The following is a 25,772-nucleotide window of genomic DNA, read 5'->3' as shown; positions in this document are numbered from 1 at the left end:
TTCAAAAGATGGTAGGGGAAACTGAGATACTCATCCCGTGGGATGCCATACAGCACTGAAAGTGACCAGAGCTACTCTATTACAAGCAAAACTGGAAAGTCATATTAACTTGTAGCTTGTGTTCAATTGTGTGTGGGTAAATCTCCAATCAGGAAAAACCACAGGCACTCCTCATGCCAATGAGAAAGTTGTATGTAGGCATACCCCCCAAGTCGGAGTACCCTCAGAGAAGGACACCTTCTCCAGGACCAACCCTGGACTCAGGCATGCAGTCACCTCAGCAGCATTGCATGCAGTCACCTCAACAGCGTTGCATGCAGTCACCTCAGCAGCGTTGCATGCAGGCCCTCACTTGTCCCCTTGAGAAGATCTTTGGGGCATCAGAATCCCAGAGTAAACTGGCAAGTGGCTCGTCGTCTCTGAGCCTTGGTGCCTCAGGGCATAAGCTTGGGCAGGCTGAGTATGTCTTTAGATTTCTATCTAAACTCGGTGTTTCTGAAGTTGTCAATCATTCTTGCTCCTCCCATCCTTGTGGGCACAGTGCAGAAATCTGTTTCACAGCTGGCATTTGGAATGGATTTACCATAGAAACGCTGTCATAAAAATGGGGTGGCTGGGTTGGAATTCTTGTTGATGGGCTGTATGTAACGGTTCATTGAGGAAAATGTTGTATTCCTAATGTCTAGAGCAGAGCTCCCATGGAACTCAGGATGCTCTCTTTTGCAAGGTAACTAGCATGCTTACAGGTCAGGAGAGTGGTGCTATACATGGACACTGAGAGGCCAAGTTCCAGTCACCCCATCTATGTGCGTGGGTGTCAGGGTATCAGATCCCCTGGAACTGGAGTTACAGACAGTCAGGAGCTGCCTCGTGCCGGGCCCTATGAAAGAGTAGCCAGTGTTCTTAACCTCTGAACAGCCTTGACAGCCTGATCTGCCTGTCTTTAGCTGTAGAATGAGCTGTCTCTGCAGCCTGTCTCCCTCCTGATGTACCAAGAGGTGCAACCACAACATGCATGCAAATGCAGGCATTCTGCCCACAGTGAGCAGCGCAGCTGGATGCTTACAGGATGCGCCTTCAAGGAAGGGCAGCCCCTGTGAGAGGATCAAAAGCAACTCAGCAGAGTGGCCACAGCCGCTCTAATGTGGATACTTGCTCAATACAGTAGCGTATTCTCTTTTTCAAAGTCTTAGCAGCAACAGTAGTGGAACTCACACTTCAGATGAGTCTTTGTTGCTTTTACACCTGCCAGGAAGCAGTCTGGCAGTAAGAGCTACAGTTTGTAGCCCCTTCTTCTAATCTATTGTTAATCTCTTCCCAAAGTCACATATGTAGCCTGACACAGACTGTACAGGTGGATCCCAGCCCTCTGAAGGCAGAGGCCAGACTGAGCTACATAGCAAGAGCCCTGCCTCAGAAAACCAAGACCAGGAACGGACCTGGAGATGGTTCAGAGGTTAAGAGTACCGCTGCTCTTCCAGAGAATCCGAATTTGACTCCCAGCACCCACATGGCAGCCGGTCCCAGAGAATCTGACACCCTCTCTGGACTCCTTGCACATTTCACAGACATGGTATAGAAATATGCATGCAGGCGAAGAGCCCATACACTTAAATTTTTTTAAACTTAATTTTTGAAAAAGAGGTCAAATGAAAGCTAGGGAGGTGCTATAGGTAGTGCAGTAGCTGCGTCTGCCATCCAGTGGGAAACCAGTTCTCCTTAGATGCTTTATGATGTTTTTATATATAAGTATGGCAACTGAAATGACTGCCTATTTATTTTTACTTTTTTAGCAGCAGAATGTGACATTTAGAATGGCAAGATGTTATAAAGATCAGAGCCCATGTGACAGTGAGAGTGGGTGGGGCTCTTGTGGCCACCGAGTCCTCCCACCTCTGGCTGTCCTTAGCCGCTGCCAGGCTGGGTGGGCTCTACTGGTACAGAGAGCCCTGCCCGGAGCCTGAGCTTGGAACCTCCTCTTTCCATCTCCCAGCAGGTGCCAAACAGAAGGAGCCGGAGGCTGAATGACCGCTGCGAATGTAGGCACCCTCACAGGAGAACTTGAACAAAGTCTCGGGGTCCCGTTTTGCCTCATGAACACTGGCTGCAATAGAAGAAAATAAATGGCTAAGAATGTATATCAGGGTTTGGCGATGGGTATCTTTCCAGGGATTTGTAAGCATAGGAAAAGATTCGGGCTTGGCGTTCAAAGGCTGTCCTCAGACCCCCAGCCGAGGGATTTCCAATGCTGTCTGTCATTAAAGTGCACTGTGTCCTGAAATTAGTACTACTTTTCATTTCAAAGAAGTCACTGGGATGGAACGGGTGACCGAAAGTGAGTGAACGGCATGTCCAGATCACGGTGCCTTATGTCCAAACACGCAATATGTCACCGCTGCTGCCGCAGGCCCCAAAGTGCTGCCGAAGAGAGCCACAGCCCGAATGTGAACATCTTCAGACCGTTTACCCAGCCTCTTTCTTTTCGCTCGGTTTGTGGAAAAGTTGTAATTTTACTATAGGCAACTGAAAACTTCCGGTGATGGTTCTAAGTGCTTGTCCTGTCCTGGCCACCGTGTCAGCGAGGTTGGCTTGGCAACACCGTTTTATTTATTTTTACTCTCATGCAGTTTTTTTACGCATCTTTTGGTGAATGGAGTTCACCAAACCTACGAATAAAATCTCAGTTGTTCTCTTAAATGGCAAATCTCTCATGACTTTAGTTTGGATCTGGAAAGGCTATGCCTTCCAAAACAGCCACTGTTGGGTTTTTAAATGTTTATGGAAACGGGCCGTGGTCACAGGGAGGAAGTGCCGGAAGATGTCTGTTTTTTTTTATTGTGTGTTGAAATGTAAACTCATGATGTTTGTGTGACCGCAGACAAGACGCTTGTAACTTTTATTGTGACACATAAAACAGTATTGTCATGCAATTAAAGGGAAACAATGTTCCCTCATGTCAGTGCTCTGAAAATGTTGACACTGTGTGTGTGTGTGTGTGTGTGTGTGTGTGTGTGTGTGTGTGTGTGTGTGCACGTGCGCGCGTGCAGAATTTAGTATTTTGCTTTTTGGGAATTTTTTTTTCCAAGACTGAAAATTAAAATAAATCCTACCTACCAGTTTGCTAAAGTTCTTTAAAATACTATATATTTGGGCATGTTCCAATTAAGATTCTACATGGAAAGCAAAAAAAGAAAAAAGAAAGAAAATATTTTACATGGAGTTTCCCACTTACATTTCTTCTCAAATAAGAAAAGTACATGAATTGTCTTCTCCTTTTTAGCCATCACCAGAAAAGAACTTAAAAAGGTTTAGTTCACTAATTCCATTATTAAATATAAACATTTGTTTGACTTTGTTTTTGAGGTAGAGTTTCTCTGTGTAGCCCTGGCTATCCTGGAACTCGGTAGACCAGGCTGGCCTCGAACTCAGAGGTCCACCTGCCCCTGCCTCCTGAGTGCTAGGATTAAAGGCGTGTGCCACACCCAGCTTTAAGAACATATTTTTAATTAGGAGTTGTCACACCAGGAGCTGGAGAGGTGGCTCGGGTTAAGAACACTGTCCGTTCTTACAGAAAACCTGTTCCCAGAACAAACATGGTGGCTTGCGACCATTTGTAACTCCCGCTCCCAGCCATCCAACACTCTCTTCTGAGCTCTGTGGCTATTGCATGGCTCTGGCACACATGAAGACCAAACACTCGTCAGATAAAAACAAGTCTCCTGTTACATAAGCCAAGGATGGCAGCAGACCCACGTCGTCACAACACTCAGGAAGTAAAGGCAGAGAGCGTCCCTACACTCAGTCCAAGGCCAGCCTGGGCTATGTAACAAGACCCGTCTTAAAAAAGGATTGTCATGCAGGTGTATGTGTGTGTGTGTGTGTGTGTGTGTGTGTGTGTGTACATACATATACATGGGTGCGCTGTGTTGCACAGGAGGTGTCAATTTATTTCCTACTTTGCCAAATAAATGACAAACATACACATAGCCTCTCTGGAAACAGTGGTAGCTTAATACTTGAAAGAAGGCAACAGAGTGGCCAGGCGATGGCGCACACCTTTAATCCCAACACTTGGGAGGCCGAAGCAGGCGGATCTCTGTGAGTTCAAGGCCAGCCTGGTCTACAGGAACAAGTTCCAGGACAGGCTCTAAAGCTACAGAGAAACACTGTCTCGAAAAACAAACAAACAAACAAAAAAAAGCATCATAGGCTTAACCAGTCCTAAAACTTGTCTCTCCCTGAGCAAACCTGCCATACGCTCACCCAATCCATTCATGTGGTGCCCACCCTGGGCCCATCAGCAAACAAGCCCACTAGGTGTGGGCATCTGAGTGGCACTGCCCTACATCACTCTTCCTGAAGTGCTTTCACAGGGAATACAGTAACCCACATTTGTCCCTACTTGCCGATGTCGAGAAGTCACCTGACCCCCTCCAGTAAGACACCTCACAAAACACCAATTCCAGCCATTTGTCACCTTCCCAGTGTCAGGGCCTTCCCCCTCCCCGCTGAAGTCACCCTGTGTCCAAGACACACACACCCCCGCCATGCTCAGTACATCTGCTCTGGAATGACTTGGACGTGAACGCGAGTCCTCGGGCATAAACACTCATTTTCTGAGCATGCACTCTTGTAGACCCCAGATGGGCTGGTTCATAGATTGTTTGCTAGAAGCTTTCACCTAAGCCTCTAGCTTCTGTCTCCCTTGATACTTGCCAGGCTATGCTGCCACCCCTGAGGTTGGCATGGGACTGTTCCTTCTCCTAGGTCCAGCCCTATGCTGGGCAACACAGGGCCAAGGACACTTCATAAGAGCCGCTTCCTTTCCTCCCAGGCCTCTCCTGTGCTGTGGCCCCCAGGCCTCCATTGCACTTGACACTTTTGCTCAGGACTCGCCTTAGGAGCTGCTCCTGCAGAGGTACGTGAGAAGAGTTTCCAGAAGTGTCTCAGCCAGCAGAAAAGGGCAAGAGGCTAAGGGAGTGAGGCCTTTCAACCTCTGCTAGTTAATGGCTCTATGAGTCCAGCCTGGAAGCAATTTAAAGTTGTTTGAGACAGGCTCGTGGGTAGCCCAGGCTGACCTATAAAACTCATTACATAGCTCAAGATAACTGAACTCCTGATCCTCCAGTCTGTAACTCCTGAGTGCTGGGGAAAGAGGCATGTGCCACCACACCCAGTGCATGCAGATCTGTGGATCGAACCCAGAGCTCGGTATGTTCTCTGCTACCACATGCCAGACCCGCCCCCCCTCAATGCTGGAGCCAAGCCCAAGGCTTCATGCACACTAGGCAGCCCCTCCCACCAAGCTACACCCCACAACTCTGTATGAAGTCTGCCCTCGCATGACATCTTTCTTGCACAGCATGTTAATGATTTGGTCGAGTCCACAGCATCCTGTCCTACATGGCTGTAGAGGGTTGAACTGCCTCCCCAGAGGGACTCTCTGATATCCTTGTGCCTGACTTACCTGGCAACGCTGACCTGATTTAGAAACTGGGTCTTTGTGGAGGTATCAAGTTAAGATGATGTCATTAGGTTGGCACTAATCCAATAGGACTGATGTCCTTACTGTAAGAGGGAAAACTGGACACTGACACACAGGGAGAAGGCTTGTGATGACGTCAGCAGAGAACCGAGTGACACAGCCATGTACCCAGAAAAGTCAGACCCTTGGCAGTGCCCAGGAGCTTGGAAGACAGAGTGAGCCATCCTCGGGAGTCTGCAGATGCTGGATTCAGATTGCAGCCTCTCTCTAGCCCGGCATTCCAGCAGCCCAGTCTCCCTTCGCAGCCTAGCTAGCTGTCTTTCTGCAAAGCTGACATGTATGCTCACATTTTCTTTAGGATGGGTGGCATTAAATAAAATCAAAACCCAAATATTAGTAACATAGAAGTACCTATGAGTCAGAAAAGGGCACTTTGACCCTGAATAGCAGCTGGGGAATTCTTTTTCCTACTCCCGGGAGCCATCATCTCCCTGGGAGTGCAAACATACTGGGTACCAGTGGATGCCATCATCTCCCTGGGAGTATGCACTATACTGGGTCCCTGTAGAGGAAAAAATATTCCATGTTGAGAGTAGAACTTAAATATCCATTGAATTTATTCATCATAAATTCTTTATCAAGAATACAAACCAATTCCATCTTTTGGGGAGGAGGGGTTCAAGATAGGGTTTTTCTGAAGCTTTTGGAGCCTGTCCTGGAACTAGCTCTTGTAGACCAGGCTGGCCTCGAACTCACAGAGATCCACCTGCCTCTGCCTCCCAAGTGCTGGAATTAAAGGCATGTGCCACCAACACCCGACTAAGTCAATTCAATCTTCAGCAAAAACAACAAAAAGACAGATGATCCCACAGGAATGCTAAAGGTTTTCTTCTGTCAAAACCTCTTTCTGCTTCCTGGGCTGACCTCAGAAGGTCACAGACATATAGTTCACACCCAACAACACTCTGGCAGATTATTCCTCTGGGTTTGGTTTCCAAGTCTGTCCAATAGGCTTAATGGGGCCTCCTCCCAAGAGGAAGTAGGAAGTGTATATGAAACAAGGTAAGCAAAAAGTCCTGTGGTGGGAGAAACGAAGAGACATCCCCTGAATCCCATCCAACTGGGATGGTGTAACAGCTGCCATCCGTGGCTTTTCCTACAGCAGGGTTCTCATTCATGGCCGACTTTAATTTTTAAAGGAAAAGGAAGGAAGACCTCACTCAGGTCAAATATGTCAAATCTGTCATGTATTATGAACCATAAAATAAAAATCAATCTTGAATCTGCTCAAGCCACTAGACATAATGCTAGAAAATGCAGAAACAGAAGCCCAACCAAGGAGAGGGTGTGCTGGCTAGTTTTGTGTCAACTTGATACAAACCTGAAAGGAGGGAGCCTCAGTTGAGGAAATGTGTCCGTAAGATCAGACTGCTAGGCATTTTCTCAATTAATGATCAATGGCGGAGGGCCCAGCCCATTGTGGGTGGTGCCATCTCTGGGCTGGTGGTTCTGGGTTCTATAAGAAAGCAGGCTGAGCAAGCCATGATGAGCAAGCCAGTAAGCAGCACCCTCCATGGCCTCTGCATCAGCTCCTGCCTTCAGGATCCTGCTCTGTTTAAGTTCCTGTCCTGACTTCTTTCAGTGATGAACTGTGCTGTGGAAGTTCAAGCCAAATAAACCCTTTCTTCCCCAAAGTCACAGCAATAGTGACTCTAAGACAGAAGGCGATAGGCCAACCTCCACACAACCCATACTCCTCGGCAAAGTAAAAGACAGCCAAAAGGGGGAGGGGGGATGATGAGACTCCATTAGTCAAATTCAATGTGGGACTATTAAAATGATTTGATAACTCAGAGATGCTGACTGGATAGTTGACATTAAGGAAGTATGTAGGGGATTCTCATAATCCTGATAATATGAATAAAGTTTGGTTCAAAAAATGAAAATGTTCATGTGCTAGGGCTATGGACAATAGCCCCCAACTTGTGATATTTTTGTTTGTTTTTTACTTTCTTGTGGGGCAAAACCTCCGTAGTTCAGTAGGCAAAGGTACCTGCTGCAGCCTGACCACCTTGATCGCCAGGACCTGCATGGCAGAAGGAGAAAACTGGATCCTGAAAGTTTTCTTTTAACCTCCACCTGGGCACATGCAAAACACACACACACACACACACACACACACACACACACACACACACACACACACTAAATAATAAGACGTAATTTTGAAAAATACATTCAACAGGTGTGGTGGCACATGCCTTTAATCTCAGTGCTTGGGAGACAGAGGAAAGTGGATCTGTGAGTCCAAGGCCAGCTGGATCTAATAGAGTTCCAAGCTAACCAGGGCTACACAGTGAGACTCTGTCTCAAAAGGAAAACAAGCTGTGGTGAATAAGAGTGCCCATGTTAGGTTCATATATTTGAAATTGGGGAGTGGCACTACTTGAGAAAGGTTAGGAGATGTGGCCTTGTTGGAGTAGGTGTGACCTTGTTGGAAGAAGTGTGTCACTGGGGATGGACTTTGAGGTTTCAAAAGCCCAAGCCAGGTACACTGACTCCCTTCCTGTTGCCTGCTGATTCGGATGTAGAACTCTCATCTACTTTTCCTGTACCATGTCTGCCTGCATGCTGTCATGCTTCCCACGGTGATGATAATGGACTAAACCTCTGAAACCATAAGCAAGTCCCAATTAAATGCTTTCTTTTGTAAGAGTTGCCATGGTCAGAGGGTCTCTCCACAGCAATAAAACACAGACTAAGACGCAAGTCATACCCTCACAGTACAAATGAAGCTTACAGTTATGAATCTAGACCTCTCCCAGGCTAATGATCTTAGATGTGATTCTTTCTGATAAATTCATTCTAGGCAGCTCTAGTTAGCCACTCAATCACCAGGGAAAACAGCCAACCCCACAGCATGCTACATGCCGAGCCAGGCTGTGCTAGGAGTTTCACTCGTGGGCCCTTCCTTCACAGCGAAGTGGTTGTGAGTGTCTGGCTGCAGTTTTTACCAAAGAAGAAACAAGGTGCTTGGTCTTCTTTGTTGTCCCTCAAGAGGATGCACTGGCATGCAGCTAATGTCCTCGTTACTCAAGAGGCTGAGGCAGGAGAATTGTTTTTAAGCCTGGGGATCAGAGGCCAGCCTAGAGAACCTATTTCAAATAAAAAAGAAAGTAAAAACAGAATCCTAGAGGATTAAGAAAAGGTGGGATTGAGGATTGACTGAGAACACAAACTTCAAAAGGTTGCCTTGTCCTTAGTCCATCATTCTAGGTGCCAAGACTGCCTTTTCAAAAATATAATATTGTTACTTATTTATTCTTTAAGAATTTCAGCCTGGCAGTGGTGGCACACACCTTTAATCCCAGCACTCATGAGGCAGAAGTAAGAAGATCTCTGTGAGTTCGAGGCCAGCCTGGTCTACAGAGTGAGTTTCAGGATAGCCAGAGCTACACAGAGAAACCCTGTCTCAAAAAACAAAAGAAAAAAGAATGTTATATTATGTATTTTGATCATATCTACCCAGTCGTTCATCCTCTTAACTCCTCCCAGATCCTTCCTACTCCTTTCCAAATTTGTGTCCTTTTTTTAAGAACCCACCAAATCCAGTTTGTGTTGTCCGTATCCTCATGGGTACGGAGTCAGCCGCTGGAGCACGGTGGACCTACAAGGACCACACCCTCTTAGAATGCCTTTAAAATGCTTCGAATCCCCCCCCCCAAATTTACAAAAAATAAAAACCTTACCAAGGTAAATGTTTTACTCTCCTTCCAAAATAGGCTATATTTAAGATCTGTCTGATTTTAAAAGCATAGGTGGGAGCTAAAAATAGACACTAGGGTTCTTCGTGTAACAATACAGATTTGTTAGCCAACATTTGGAAATACATTTTTCACCAAAAATGGAGTATAGGGGAAGTTGGGTCTTCAAATATAACCACTATGTAGATCTCTGACTTTTTAAGATATATTTATGTGATGTACGCATGTGTACCCACATAGGCGCTCCCTGTGCAGGTGTGTGGACACCGGAGGCTAACATTGGGGTGTCTTCCTCCATCACTTCTCCACCTTTCATTTGGCCCACTGCCCACTCTTTCAACTATTCTGGGGTTTCAAACACACACCACCACACCTGACTTTTACGTGGGGATCCAGACTTTCCACAGCAAGCATTTTCCAAGCGAGCCAACTTCAGAGCCCAGATTTCTAACACCTCGATAACTGCTGATGAATGACTTCATAATAGCGCTGACATGTGTGTACCAGAGAGTTCTGCTTAGTCTGCAGTAGCTGACTATATACTTAAATGAACAAACAAGCAAGCAAATAAAGGCCGTTTCTTTTGGAAGGGTGAGCTTTTTTCTAAAGAGCACAATGCACACTTTCTCTTATTTGAAAATTATCTTAAAGAATCTTCCATTCCTCTGTGAAATTAACACTGGGTCCAAGGATATTTTGTCAGAAAGAGGAGTGACCGCAGGGTGTGTCAGCAGCCTCCAACCCCTGCAGGCCTCGAACTTCAGGGACAGACATGTGATCATGAGGGAGATCTCCAGCTACCATCTTATATGTCCCCAGCACCCTGCTCATGCCCCACTGACCCAGAGGAGATGCTTGTACACTGAAGGCCAGAACACAAAATGCTACCACCACCAAGGAATTAAAAAGGAGAAAAAATAGTCTAAAAATTAAAAATTAAAAAAAAAATCCCCTCATACCAAGTTCAATATCAAACAACTGTCTCCTTTTTTGTAATGTGTGTGTATGTATGTTGTGCTTACCTTTGTGTGTGCCAATTCCCATGTGTATGTGGGTATAGGTGTGTGGAGACCCTGGACTGAAAGAGGTCAGGAATTCTCTTCAGTGGTCCTCCACCCTATTCATGGAGGCAGGTTCTTGAAATTCAACCCAGAGCTGAGGTCCACATCCAGCATTGTACATAACCCATAATCCAAGTACTTGAGAGGTAAAGGTAGAAGGATCGAGTCAACATCAGCCTTGGCTCTATTGTAAGTTCTGGGCTAGCCTACTCTACACAAGGCTCTGTTTCAAAACAAAACAAAAGCCAGATCTACCACTGTGCTTGACTAATAATACCAAAGCCAACACAGTGGCACATACCTATAGTCCCAATACTCAGGAAACTGAGCCCAGGGATCGCAAATTCAGGACAGACCTCAGCATCAACCCCGGTGAGAGCCTGACTCAGTGATAACAACCCCCGTACTATTGGCGTTTTTTTCTGCCTCTGGAATTTCAGCTCCCCCGCCCCTGCTTCATCTTTACTGGAAACTGTCCTATCCCCTTGTCTACTTCTTACAAAGATGCCAAGCTCATTAACATTCAAACCTGAGGCTCGGAAGTTCCCTCTCAGTGCACTCTCAGCTTTGGCTTCCCGTGGTCATTTGTAGCCTCACTCAGGTCTAAGTGTCTTTAATTCCAATTCCCTTTCTGATTTCTACATGAATTATGTAGAAAGATAGTTCCTGTTTCCTACAGGCCAGGCCTTCTCATCCTGTATTTGTTATTGATTTCTGACTTAATTGCATATGGTGTAAGAGTGTGGTCAATGGCAGAAACTCTTGGTGATCTGTCGAAGCCTGCTTCCTAGCCCAGGATAATGTCAATTTTCATACATTTTTAATATCTGCTTGGCTAAGCCCCATCACTTGTTGAGTATAGTGCTCTCTAGGTGGCCATTAGACAAGTTTGGTTTTGTGCTCTGTCTTTACTGTTCAAGTCTTCTGTATCTCTATCAAATTTTAAACACTAATCAGTTACCATGAGAAAGAATTAGGATGGCGTATGTGTCTACGGTTTCTCTTTGAGGTCCTTTTGTTTAACTTATTTTGTATAAATAGGACCATTATAACCCTCATATATGCCTTGGCTATCTAAAGTTCTTTTCTATCAACCAGAGGCTCCTAAAGATGTGGCGTGGGTTGGGGGCATAGCTCAGTGGCAAAGAGTTTGCCTGGCATTCACAAAACCCTGGGTTTGCTTCCCACAAAAGAGCATTGAGAATACCTGGGGAGAATTCTGTTCAGGTTTTTTTTCTGTTGTTGTTGTGTTTTTTGTTTGTTTGTTTGTTTGTCAGGCAGAGCCTATCCCAGACTAACCTCAAACTTTATATACAGTCAAGTATAATCACCTTTGAAATTCTGTTTCCTGCCTCCACTTCCCCAGTGCTGGGGTTACAAATCAGCCATGACACTCAACTCATGAGGTGCTGGGGATGGAACCCAGGACTTTCTCCTTGCCGTCAAGTGCTCACCCTACTGAGCTCCATTCTTAGTGTTGTTCTGACAGTGTATCACAGCAGGCTTTGTGCATAGGAGACTTACCAATACTCTCAGCTTTGTGCTTGTGAAACTCTCCCTCAAAACAAAAAAATCTGGTGACCAGATTTGGAGTGGGGGAGTTTGTGAGCAGGCCTGCTCCCACCACCTCATTCTGATTCTGTATTCTGACTGTCTCAACTCAAATCAACTGCCTTCCAACACCAGGCTTGAAGCTTACACAACCGTGGATGCGAGGGAAGGCAGAAAGGGAGAACCCAGAAATACTGGGGTCTGTTCAACTCCCATCAATCACATTTCCTGCTGGTGCTTGGAGTTTTCAACTCCCTGAGAGAGGATGCAGGGTTAGGTAGGAAGGAACCTGGCACATTCATAGACGGGTCCATCCGGGACAGAGTGAACAGGGGCAAGCAACTGGAAACGTGGAAATGAATTCTTTCCATTATCCCTATCTCGGAATGCTTCTGCACACTCCCATGGATCGCTGGGCTACAGTGTGAAGACTTTGGTCCTTTTTGGCATCTACGGATACCGCTAAGAAGTAGACTCAGCTCAAGGCTCTCTGGGTTTCCACCCAGTGGTTCACACAGCAGGCAGCATGGGTGCACCAAGAGTGGTACCCGGGGAATCGGGAGTAAACTGAATATTCCTCAGAGATGATCTAATCACATTGGAAAATATCTGTCTCACTCACAGAAACATCATAATCCAACAGTTTCCACGGCCAGTCCCCTTGCTAGCTCACTCTCCCCAGGACAGGCATGGTATCTGGCTCAAGTTTTCTAGAAATGGCCTTTGTTAGGAAAGGGCTGAACTCTCCAGCCAGTGGAAAGTGACTGCAATTCTTGTGACAAGCGTCTAGTGGCTGGTTGTGTCACATGGAGGCATGTTCTTTAACTCCTAGCTTTCCAGCCTCTGTGGGTAGGTGTTATGCAGCGGGCAGTGGGCCACAAGGAGCAGCAAGTCCCAGGCTGGGAGCCATGTAGCAGGGGAGAAACCTCGGCAGGGCAACCAGTCCCACAAGGAGCGGCAGCCCCGGTGGGTAAGAGACAGACAAGAGACAGAAGGATAGGCTTGCCATGCAGAGTGAGGTTGGATTCTTCTTTAGTGGGTTTATGGAAGGAAAGAGGGAAAGGGAGGAGGGGAAAGGGGGGAAGAGCAGAAAGAGAGAGAGGGGGGAGAGAGAGAAAGGGGGGGAGGCAGAAGCTGCCTCTTTGGGAGAGTCTGAAAGGGAAGAACTCAGGCTAGAAGCTGAAGATCCGACAGGGGAGGGAGTAGGCAGGGCTTGTCTCTTAAAGGGACAGGACAGACCATTACAGTCCCATCTCTTTTTTTATAATAAAAAGGCAGAAGTTTAGGCACAATAGGTTGAAGGAATTGGGACAGCTGATTCTCAAGACTGCTTCCTGCATATTTGTGGACGTTGTCTTGTGGGGGGGGACCTGAGAAAGCTGGGTGCTGGTCACATCCTGGGATAGCTGGTCTCTTTGCTTCTGTCCGGTGTTTGTGGTATGGGAATGTCTTGTGTCTCTTACACCTGTTTAAGGTATTGGCAAAACAGAGGACAAAGTTAAGTTTAGGGAAAAAAATTTTAGGACCAGGGAATTGAAAGGGGTGTATCTGACCTGTTTAAGGTGGATCCTTTAATTCAGCTCCCTGAAACTCACAAGAAGTTTTGAGTTTGTGAAAACGTAAGTTTTAAACAGTAGCATATTTCTATCAGAATGACTGTGACAGATATTTTTGCACAATGAAAATTATTTTTAAGACTATGGAAGGCAGCATGAGAGAGAAATTTGATAGTGTGCACTTGTCCTCACACTTTTATATCTGTATTTTGCTGAAATTTGTTTAGTGATGTTGTCCTTCTAAATGACAAAACCTCTCAGCTGTCAAACTGCATCAGAGATCTTTGAGAAGGATAAAATTTTACTTGAGTTACTGATTTAAAAACGACAGAGACGTGCTGCCTTTGAGCCCCCAGCGCTCCTCCATGTGGCGCCGGGGGTTAAGCTGCAGCGCCATATCATTGCTAGCGCATAACTGGGGCTGCCTGCCCATCGCGAGTGGTCCTTTTAACTGCTGGCTACAGATCGAAAAAAACGGAAAAAAAAAAAGAAAACCAGAAAAAAAAAAAAAAAACGACAGAGAACTGACTTGGTTGGCACCTAGAGTGACTCCTCAGGGTCCTCCATGGTCACTGAGGGTCGTATTTGCCTTTTGCTGTTTAGCACAGGGCCTGCTAGGCTCCAGAAGATCCTGTGGGCTAAGAAATCTGTAGGAAGACAAGCCTACCTTAACCTGAGCAGCTAGGCTGTTGATTCCAGCGATTTTGTTCACTGTCTGCTGATCTTCAGTTTAGATAAAAGGCAGTTTTGCCCAGTGGTGAGCACTTGGCAGCTGAAGTAAATTGTGGATGCACATTGTCCTGTGCCCATCTGTCTTCTGTCTTCTTTGGAGGAAGTAGAGTGCTGCTGCTAGGAGCCAACCTGTCTCTTTCTATTATGAAAAAGTCTTTTAATAATTAAATATTTAAAGGCCATATTCCCCAGATCTCTGAGCCGATGAGGGCTATTTACCGGGTATAGATGAGTTATAACTACAGTATAGAATCTGCCTGGTGAGCTGATCTTGACTGTACTGGCTCTCAACAGGTAAAGCAGCGTTGGATTAAACATAAAGTAGTTTTGTAAGAGACTTAAATGTACATACCAGTTTAAAACATGAAACTTATTGCTTTGTTAGTCTGGAATGAGATACAACAAACAGGCAATTATAACATTTAACAGTAAACATAGGTGTATTTAAGTTACATGTATGCACACATACAGTGAGTGAAAAGGAATTGGGCAAAGTGGATGCTTTTGGTGGGCCCTACCAAAGGCATGCCACTGTGCAAAGCACACATGTAACAGAGTCAGCACCAGGGAATTTAGAGACAAAAACATAAGTAAACTGGGGACCAAGCAGGGTATACCTCAGTAAAGATGGCGGGACTTGGTCACCTGACCTGGCTCTCAGTCAAGATGGCGGTGAAGTCACATGTTGTATGGAAAAGCCACATTTTTTTTTAAGCTGTGGGAGTTTTAACAAGAGAGACCTAGAGGCTTGATCCACCCTGTCACCAGGTCACACCACAAGCCGTGGTAGGGAGCAAAAGCTAGAACTGAAAACAGTCGCCTTATGGATCCAACCAATCTTGTCTTTTTTACAGGCGGGTGGCTAATAGTTTAAGGGTTTATACCGTAGCTGAAAATGTGAAAACACCACCACAGGGCCTATAGAAGAGCATCCTCTCTCTAGAGGCGGGGTGCTAAAGCCTGATTGGCTCTGGTCTGGATGACTCAGAAGCCAGAGGCTAGAGGCCACTTCACACAGTCTCTGACAGCAGGGACCACTGATAAGTGGTCCAAAAGAAAAATCTGAGGGACCTCGGGCCTCAAATTGAATGCACCACACAATGTGTGCAGTGCTAGCATGGGAGGACCAATCCTGGGTTGTCTGGTCACGTTTTTTAGCTATGGAAAGCAACCAGAGATGAATGTCAGCAAAATAGCCATGAAGGCTGTGGTTGGGGGCTGGAAGGGGAAAACTCACCACTGCAGCCACCGGCGTTCAGGCAGATAGAATGCAGAGCTGTTGTAAAGAAACCTGGTTCCGGAGCTCAGGGTTCCACGTTTCCTCAGCTGGCCCATTCACGGGCAGAAGGGAACGTGGAGAGAGCCTGGCTGAGTCACAAGCACTCAAGGGACAGGACAGACCACTCCAGTAGGGTGGGTAGAAGTCCAAGGACAAGGACAAAATAGAGGCAAGGGAAAGGGACAGGAAAGGACCTAGATCCTTCTTGCCTCCAGGCTATGCTTTCACCCCTTGCTGACAGGTGAGGAACTCCACAGACACCTCTGACTCAGATGCCACCTCTAAGCTCCGCCCAGTTTGACCTTGTAGGCTTCACAGTTGCACCACCGGGCTGACAACATTCTCACGAGGTCTCTTGCAGAGAATCACGGTAGTTGTCTTTTGAGTTGGCTAAAGCAAAGTGAGGAAAGGGCTCAGATTTCATTACCTTTCCTTTCAAGCTTTTCTATAAAATCCAAAGACTCATCTGGTCTAACGAAAGACGCTGCTTAAGTGGGGTGCGGTGTCCCAGGCGCATAATCCCAGCGTTTGAGTCTGTACCAGTCAACACAGCTCACATGTTGGAGCGGAGCTGAGTAGGCCACAGGTCAGTTTAGAAATTGGCTGTCCTTATGGGGTGTGGTGACACACTGCTCAATTCTTAGCACTCTGGAAGCAGAGGCAGAAGGCCACCATAAATTCCAAACAAGCGTAGGCTACATAGTGAATACCAGACTTCCCCAGCCTATATAGGGAAGTCATTTCTCTCTCTCTCTCTCTCTCTCTCTCTCTGTGTGTGTGTGTGTGTGTGTGTGTGTGTACATAAATATATATGTGCCCACATACACATGTAAAGAAACTACAGAGAGATAGCACACATAACCAGACAAATTACAGAAAGAAGCCACCAGAAGGGACCCATGGACCTGAAAAAAATTAGTAACCAAAGGCCAGGGATGTAGATCAGTTGGTAGAATGCTTTAGCTAACATATACAAATTCCTAGGTTGGATTCCAGCACCATATAAAACCAGCTGTGTGTTGAGGAAGTAAGACACTCAGAAGTTCAAGGACATTGAGTTGGAGGCCAACTTGAGATAAATAAGACTCTGTGTAAAAAAAAAATGTAAAAAAGAAATTAAAAGCCAAAATTTCTTATACACACATACATTATAACTGACTTGGTTTATTTTTTGTAGTTTATCTGGACATATCACCACACACACACACACATGTTTATATATAAGGATATATACATGGGTATATCTCCAGCCTGGTTCGCAAGTTCTTTGTCTGACCCTGGCCTTGGCACGCTCACATCCAGCTTACAGTGCAGACTTGTGAAGCAGCCTGCTCTCCCCAGATTCCAGCTAGGCTTCAAGCGGCCTCTGCCATCAGTCCACTTTCTTCCTGCAGCCAAGAACGGCTCTGGCCATTGCCACTGGGTCCCCTCCAGCTGGCTGTTCCTCCCTCAGCTCTTAACTACTATAGTTAGTTCCCTCTTCTTCTGAGTCTCTTCCCTGAAGGTCAAGCTTTGGAGGTGCTGTCTAGGACAGCATTTATTCAGGGAAACATCACAGACTCCTTTTGTAATTTCGGTGTTCGATTCGCTTTCATTTTGGAAGACTGAGACAGTTAGTCTGCCCCCACTACCATTGAAGAAAAGTTGGTCTTTACCTAGGAGTGAAAGTTTTAGCAGAAGCTAATTTTTTATTTATTTATTATTAATTTATTGAAGAATAAATAAAAGGGTCCTGAGGAAAGTAAGCACACAGGGCCACTTGAAAGGAAAGCTGAGAAGAAACTCCTTCTTCACATGTTTGTCATTTGGGGACACAGCCAGCATTTAGTTCAGACGGCAGAAAGGGAAGGAGAAGGAGAAAGGGAGACAGAAAGTATGGCAGTCCTCACAGCCTTAGAGACGCAGAAAATTAAAGTCCTTTGTGTAAGAGTGTACAGATTTTTAATGACCAACCAGGAACTCATTTTTTTCAGTTACTGTTATTGTATGTATTTGTATGGTGTGTGTGAGTGTGTGTATGGTGTGTGTGTATGGTGTGTGTGTGTGTGTATGGTATGTGTGTGTATGGTGTGTGTGTATGGTGTGTGTGTGTGTATGGTGTGTATGAGTGTGTGTATGGTGTGTGTGAGTGTGTGTATGGTGTGTGTGTATGGTGTGTGTGAGTGTGTGTATGGTGTGTGTGAGTGTGTGTATGGTGTGTGTGTATGAGTGTGTGTATGGTGTGAGTGTGTGTATGGTGTGTGTGTGTATGGTGTGTGTGTGTATGGTGTGTGTGTATGGTGTGTGTGTATGGTGTGTGTGTGTATGGTGTGTGTGTGTGTATGGTATGTATGAGTGTGTGTATGGTGTGTGTGTATGGTGTGTGTGTGTATGGTGTGTGTGAGTGTGTGTATGGTGTGTGTGAGTGTGTGTATGGTGTGTGTGTGTGTATGGTGTGTGTGTATGGGGTGTGTTTGTGTGGGGTGTGTGTGTGTGTATGTGTGTGTGCGAGTATGGTGTGTGTGTGTATGGTGTGTGTATGTATGGTGTGTGTGTGTGTGTGTGTGTGTGTGTGTGAGTATGTGGAGGTCAGACGACTTTCAGGATCAGTTCTCCCTGTCCTCCGTGGGTTCCAGGAATCAAGCCCATCAAGCTTGCACTACAAGCGCTTGCACCCATTAAGACGTCTCACTGGCCCAGCACAGGAGAAGTTCAAACCCAGGAGTTCTTGTCCTACACCGAAGTCACGCTGTTTCCATGGGGAAACTGGCTTACCAGTCAACTTTGCATAATGGCTAAGGCGCAGCCCAGTCCTTCAAAGATCTGAGACTAAGGGATTGTGTTTTATCCTGTGGCAAATAAAACCCTCTACCGGCTAACCTGGAACTCACTAGATAGCCCAAGCTGCCCTTGAGTGAAAAGCGATCCTCCTGCCTCAGTCTCCAAGTGCTAGGGTCAAAGCGTGAGCTACCTCAGCTGGCTAACAGTCTTTCCTGTGGATTCAGGAACAACGTGCTGCTCTTTAAGCCACAATTTCCGCATTCGCATTCCAGCTTTACTTCCAGCTTGTTATTTTTCCGAGGATTGTTGCTGCTTGTCACTCTACTAAATGTCAAGAGCATGCTGAGCTGAAAGGGGTTTCAGTGAGAAATGTTGCCCGTGGACTTATGTATTTGAATACTTGGATGCCCAGGTGGCGGTCCCATATGGGGAGGTTATAGACCTTGAGAGGTGCAGCCTTCTACCCTGTCTCACTGGGGTGGGTTTTGAGGATTTATAGCCTCACCCTACATGCTGTTCCCTTGCTCTGCTGCCTGCGTGTAGGTGAAAATATGATCACCCAGCTTCCTGTTGCTGCCACTACGCCCTCCCTGTCATGGTAGACTCCAAGCCTCCAGAATCAGGCCAAAATAAATTCATTCTTCCTTAAGTTGCCTTTAGCTATGCTGTTCTGTCACTGCAACAGAAGACAGCCTATCCACTCTCAATAAAGAGCCACCCCAGAGGTACCGACTTCTGACACCAATAGCTATAACGAAAAAACATGGATTAGCTGGTTTATAGCAACAGAAGTCTGAAAGGATGTTCTTTCATCCTTTCACCCAGCTGAGATACGATCTCTTTTAAACATTCAAGGTCGGGGTACAGAATGATTGGTTCTGGTGAGCTCCCTGGTCCAGGTACAGATGGCCAGCTTCTTTTGTCTTTATGGGAGTGAAAGACAGTAAGCCCCGCCCCCTTATAAGGGTACTGATCTCATTTACCAGGGATTCACCCTTATGACCTGATTATTTCCCAAAGGTCCCACCTTCAAATACTCTCCCACAGGAGCTAGATTTCAATACATGAAGCAAGGAGATGTTCAGTCTTAACAGATTAACAGACATTCAGTTGTATTTGCTTGTTTGGGAAGGTTGTTTTGGTTTTAGTTGGTTGTTTAGTTTTGTGTATATGCTTCTTATTTTATTTTGTTTGGGATAAAGTTTTCACTACGTGACCCAAGCTGTACCAGAACACAGGATCCTCCTGCCTCAGCCTCCTGAGTTCTTGGATTAGAGTGTGCCTGACCATGCCTGGCCGTATTTGTGTTCATGGTCATATAACTACACTAAGGCTAAAGGCCATATAACTGCACTTTCCCTCTGTGTGATTTCTATGTGAAGTCACTGCTTTGCAGAAAGAGTTACATTCGGTACCCATTCTTTTTTTTTTTTTTTTGGTTTGGTTTTTCGAGATAGGGTTTCTCTGTAGTTTTAGAGCCTACCCCGGAACTAGCTCTTGTCGACCAGGCTGGCCTCGAACTCACATAGATCCGCCTACCTCTGCCTCCTGAGTGCTGGAATTAAAGGCGTGCGCCACCACCGCCCGGCTCGGTACCCGTTCTTTAAACAATTTACTTGCTTCTAGTCCCTTGTTAATTTAGCTGGAAGCAAATCAAAAATATTGAACGCTTTTTACAAGACAAGGTTTCATGTGTTCCAGCCTGGCCCCAAACACTATGTAGCGGAGGATAATTTAAATGTCGTGAGGTGCTGGGGCTGTGGTTCATTTGGTAAAGTGCTTGCCTAGCATGCATGAAGCCCCAGGGTCTATCCCCTGCACCATATAAACCTCACGACATTTAAAATAAATATATGTGCTCAGGGTCCTTTTGAACACACAGCAGATCAGCCCTAAATGAGACAAGTTGTCATACCCCCTCTTCCCCAAGGCTCAGGGAAGAATGTCTGGGAAGAGGGGGAAGGATTGGTGGAGCCAGAGGCTGGGAAGGACAGCTGGAAGAGAGTCTTCTGGATGTGACCGGATGCTTTACTCATGAACTCACAGCAGCTGCCATTGTTCAGGCACAAGACAGCCTGGAGAGATGGCTCAGCGCTTAAGAGCACTGGCTGCTCTTCCAGGGGTCCTGAGTTCAGTTCCCAGCACCCACATGGCGGCTCACCATCATCTATATTGAAGACTACTGGGGCAGGAGTCAGTTTTCTTCAGGGTGTGGTCTCTGGATGGTTGATGGCTCTACACCCATACACATGTGAGTAGTACCTATTGGATTCTGGGGTGTAAGAAGAGGGCATAAAGCTGGGAGGGGACCAGGTAGAAGAGGGATCTGGGAGGAGCTGGATCAGGAAGTGACAAAGAGATATGATCAAAATGTGTGGAATTCTCAATAACTTTTAAAGAATAGAAAAATGTACACTGATAATAAAAATCATATTTACATCCTTCAAGCACCTTTAATCTTCCATAAATTAAATTTACATATACATACAAAATGCTCCCAGGGTATGGAAGCATCTGAGTAGAGGAGCAAGGAAAATGTTAACTCGGAAATAAAAGAAGCAAATAACAATAAAGGCCTTGGAGCTGGAGCGATGACTCAGCGGTTGAGAACACTTACTGTTCTTCTACAAGACCTGGGTTCTGTTTTCAGCACCTGCATGGCGGCTCTCTGTAACTCTCCTGTGCTCTCTGGACAACAGGCATGAAATCTGTGGTGCATGGAGTCACATACAGGCAAAGCATCCATACATATAAGATGAAATGATATTATTGACAAATAAAATAATAATAATATCAACTTTTTAAAAAGAAGAAACAAAAGCTCCTATTTCCCTTGCAGAGGGCTCAATGGTTTCCGACACCCATATTGTGTGGATCACAACAAGTAAATGAGACTCAGAAGCTAATGAATAGAATGGTGCAGACACCAATGACACAATGTTTCAAGGTAAGCCCACTAGAGACCACCACATGGAAACTCTGAAAGCTGAAAAGAAGGTCTTTATTGATGACCAGTGACTGCACGGAGAGCTTACCCAAATCATGCAGCATCTTGCCTTACGGCTCTTTGTTTTCTTTGCACAAAAACTACATCCTGTTTGTCACACTTCAGTTAGCAAGAGGCAGAACTTCAGAAGTCAAAAAGCAAGGGACTTCTTACTCAAACACCACCTGGGAACTATGGGCTAGATTTTTGCTTCCTGTTGTGGTAGGTATTAGGGATTATATGCTAGGTTTTAAGGTTATAATGGTGCCTCGAACATGACATCAATTGTACTAGGTCTGGGGCTTATAGTCCCCACTGGTTCTATGGGCATGAGTCATCTTGGGGCAGGTTCTCCCTCAACACGGACAATTTAATAGAATTTAGTGTACTGTGCATAGTCAAGTAGGCATTTGTGCAATATAGTGAGGGCTAGAAACACAAGTATTAATGGTCCAGCAATAACCAGAAGTGCGGAGTAGTTAACGGAGGGGACCAGGAGAACAAGGACTGACAGCGCTGGGGCTGAGGTGGCTTGGGTTTCTTTGGGCAACCTGGCTGAACCAAGATGATTTGGGTTCCCAACAAGAGGTACAAGTCTTAAGCCAGAGGGTGGGGTCTTGAAAAAAAACTAGTCAAAACAGGGAAAATAATCATGATGGCAGGTCTTTGGTCACTACGTTCCAGACAGCCTGGATCATCTGGGAGTCCAGAGATCCAACACTGGTCCACCACACTCCAAAAGAGGGTCAAACGCTTTCACAGAAGGTCCAGAGTTTTCTCTGGACATACACATTGTATCTGTCCTTGTCCACAAAACCCTCCTTGAGGTGTTTTAACACCTTAGGTGGTGTCTTGGGATTGGCCATTTTCATTTTACATGTTTCCCCAGCCAACAGAACGACAGAAACACACAGAAAGATCTGCAGGCAAACAACAAAGACAACCAGAGGTGACTACCACACAGACGTAAACCAGGAGTCCCAGGGACATCTCACATGGATTCCAGACATGAGAATTAGGACCGTGTTCAGGCTTTCCTAAGTGTCCTATTCAGAAGACGCCACAAACAGACTTACAAACAGATCCAAGCAGCTTTCTGTAATTTCCTGTTTTAGGTGGAAAGCGTCTGGAGCCTCTGGGGAAGGAGGACTAGAGGCAGGAGAAATTCATGGGGCCCTGGAACAGCTCAGTGTGCACACCCCCTAGGAACTGTCTGTTTTCCACACTCATACACACGTGATACACAGGCATACATGTACTCAGACACTCATACACATGTGGTACACAGGCACACATGTAGGTAAACACTCCTACACATGTGGTACACAGACATACATGTAGGCAAACACTCATACACATGTGGCACACAGGCACAGATGTAGGCAAACACTCATACACATAATCTAAAAAAATTAATTCCTGGCAAGATTCTTTTTCAAAGAAAATCCTAAAATTCATATGGAAATGTAAAGAACCTAGATGAAGCATCAAAAACAATTCTGAGGAGAAAGGTTGGAGACACAAACTATCCAATATGAGCCTGGGATATATCTCAGTGGGAAAAAGCACTTGCTTAGTGTCCTTGAGCTCTGGATTGATCCCTGACACCACCAAACAAACAAAAACAGATATAATTATGTCTCTGCTTTCAATGTTGATTATAACGCTACATAATATTGAGACTACAGCATTGACATGAAGACAAATAATCAATGGGACAGAAGAGAGTACTGGAACAGACCTGTGTGTATACAAACAATTGAGTTTTTGAGGCAGAGTCTTCCTATGCAGCCCAGGCAGGCCCCAATTTAAGATCCTCCTGCTTCACCCCCCAGAGGATTTCGTGGGAAAGCAGTTTCAACAAATCACTCTAGAACAGTTGGCTATCATATGCAAAAACAAAACAAAACAAAAACACCCTAACAAACTTTAACAGTGTTCAGAATTCAGAGTTTCTACAACATGCTATCCATAATGTCCTCTATACAATAAAAATTACTAGCTGCAAACAAAGTGAAAAATATATACTGTAGGGCAGACTATAAAGGTGTCACCACGCCCAACCACCTGAGTTCAGTTCCTGGGACCCACATGAGAGGAGAAAAGGCACATGTCATCCTCTGACCTCTGCCTGCATGCCAGGTGTGTGGTGTGGGAGGTCCTTCTGTCTATCTGTTGCTTTTATTGGTTAATGAATAAAGAACTGCTTTGGACCTATAGCAAGGCAGAATTTAGGAAGGCAGGGAAAGCTAGGCTGAATGCTGGGAGAAAGAAGGGTGGAGTCAGAGAGACGCCATGGAGCCTACGCCAGAGATAGATATGCTGAACGAATCTTTGCTGGTAGGCCACGACCTTGTGGTGATATACAGATTAATAAAAATGGGTTATATTAATATGTAAGAGTTAACCAATAAGAAGTTAGAGCTAATGGGCCATGCAGTGATTTAATTAATACAGTTTCTGTGTGATTATTTCAGGGCTGAGCAGCCGGGGACTAACTAGTTGTCTCCTCCAACAGGTGTGGGCAAACACACATCCACATATATATAAACACTATGTTATTTAAAAGTTTATATGTAATATGTAGTTAACAGAAAAGTCATTCAATAGGAGCAGATCTACACTGACCCATACATTACAATGGACAAGGACTTTAATGCTGGTAAGTATGTTAAAGAACCTGCAGAAGCCAGACACAGTGGTGTGCATCTTTAGAGAGACAGGTGGGTCTCTGTGAGGTCAAGGTCAGCCTGATCTACTAGCAAGCTTCAGGCCAGCTAAGACTAAATAATGAGACCCTATCTCAAGAAACAAAAAATCCCAGCACTCAGAAGGCAGAAGCAGGTGGATCTCTGTGAGTCTGAGGCCAACTTGGCCTACAAAGCAAGTTCCAGGACGAGGGCTGTTATACAGAGAAACCCTGTCTCAAAAAACCAAAAAACAAAAATGAAAGAGAGAGAAAGAGAGAGAGAGAGAGAGAGAGAGAGAGAGAGAGAGAGAGAGAGAGAGGCAAGCAAACAAACAAAACAAATTAAGAAATTTTATTATACCAGGCTCTGAGTGTAGCTCTGTTGGTAGAGTGCCTATCCCTGGGTTCAGTCCCCCACTGTGCCTGAAATCCAAGAAGTTAAGAGGAGTTAAAGATCAGAAGTTCAAGGTCAGCCTAGGCTACAAGAGTTCAAGGCCATCCTGGGTTGAAACAGTTCTCTCTCTGTCTCTCTCTCTCTCTCTGTCTCTCTCTCTCTCTCTCTCTTTCTCTCTCTCTCCTTATCTCTTTCTCCAGAAAACCTGAGTATTTAGGGTACACGCTTAGGAAAATTTCAAGAAAAGTATGTAAATCAAAATAAAATCAAACAAAAATCCTAGGGCTGAAAAATACATTATCCAAATGTGTTAGTTAGGGTTTCTATTGCTGTGAAGAGACACCATGACCACGGCAGCTCTTATAAGGAAAACATTTAGTTGAAGAGGCTTGCTTACAGTTTCAGAGGATCAGTGCATTATCGTCATAGCAGGGAGTATGGAGGCAGATGTGGTGCTGGAGGAATTGCTGAGAGTCCTACATCTTGCAGGCAACAGGAAGTTAGTTGACTAACTCACTGGGTGATATCCTGAGCATAGGAAACCTCAAAGCCCACCCCCACAGTGACACACTTCCTCCAACAAGGCCAAACCACACTCCAACAAAGCCACATCTCCTAATAGTGCCACTCCCTATGAGATTATGGGGGCCAATTACATTCAAATTACTACACCAACTTTTTAAGGTTATTAGCCGGCAGAGAAAACATTGAGAAGAGCTTTGATGACTGGTTGGGCACTGTGCTGTCTAGTTTTATGTCAACTAGACACAAGCGAGAGTTATCTGAAAGGAGGGAACCTCAATTGAGAAAATGCCTCCAAAAGACCCGGCTGTAAGACATTTTCTTAATTAGTACCTGATGGAGGAGTGTCCAGCCCACTGTGAGTGGTGTCATCCCTGGGCTAGTAGTCTTGGGTTCTATAATAAAGAGGGTTGAGCAAGCCATGAAGAGCAAGCCAGTAATCAGCAGCCCTCCATAGCCTCTACATCAACCGTGCTCCCAGGTTCCTGCCCAGTTTGAGTTCCTGTCCTGATCTCATCGATGATGAACAGTCCTGTAGAAGTTTAAGCCAAAAAAACCCTCTCCTCCCCAACTGACTTTCATTCATGGCATTTCACCACAGCGATATTAACCTCAACTAAGACAGACACTAATTGTTTAAGGTATGTATTTTGTGGTATATCTGAAAACACTGTGAACCCCGAGTTTGCATTTTGGTTAATAAAATAAAATAAACCTTGGGTCAGGAGGCTGAGTTAGCAACCAGTTAACAGAAAGTAAACACAGAGAGTCAGAGAGTGTAAGATGATAGAGAGACACACAGGAAGTAGTAGGGAGGGACTTTGGTGCAGAAGGACCATCTCTTTTGGACAGGTCAGCTAGTTGCTACACATCTCTGAGCTAGCTGGTTTTCACCCCAGTCTTTGATTCCCATGTCTTATTGATAAATAGAACAATGCAGATTTAATTAAAAGCTATGTTTGGCAGCTTCGACATAGCTGGTACCTGCAGAAA

The 25,772-nt window shown here is 45.4% G+C and overlaps 1 protein-coding gene and 1 non-coding gene across 9 annotated transcripts in view; both read left to right on the top strand.

The window, feature by feature from the left end:
- The window catches only part of Prkag2 (protein kinase AMP-activated non-catalytic subunit gamma 2), a 266,876-nt gene extending 263,922 nt beyond the window's left edge, over positions 1 to 2,954 (top strand). For 5 of the 8 annotated variants that reach the window (XM_048440227.3, XM_048440224.3, XM_048440222.3 and 2 more), the window contains exon 16: positions 1,994 to 2,954. In XM_048440227.3, the coding sequence (XP_048296184.1) occupies positions 1,994 to 2,028 (35 nt within the window). In that variant the 3' untranslated portion in view covers positions 2,029 to 2,954. The remainder of the gene's footprint in view (positions 1 to 1,993) is intronic. The other 3 variants (XM_048440225.3, XM_048440223.3, XM_048440229.3) reach the window with 1 other exon arrangement.
- Positions 2,955 to 13,752: 10,798 nt separating this feature from the next.
- On the top strand, positions 13,753 to 13,883 carry LOC125404500 (small nucleolar RNA SNORA76). The gene has a single exon (XR_007233298.2). It is a non-coding gene; the product is annotated as a small nucleolar RNA SNORA76 (small nucleolar RNA).
- The last annotated feature ends 11,889 nt before the right edge of the window (positions 13,884 to 25,772 follow it).

Source organism: Myodes glareolus, chromosome 6 (genome assembly GCF_982192425.1).
Source record: "Myodes glareolus chromosome 6, mMyoGla1.1, whole genome shotgun sequence".
NCBI lineage: Eukaryota > Metazoa > Chordata > Mammalia > Rodentia > Cricetidae > Myodes > Myodes glareolus.
The sequence above is the reverse complement of the archived record's forward strand: the minus strand, read 5'-3'. Positions and strand labels throughout refer to the sequence as shown.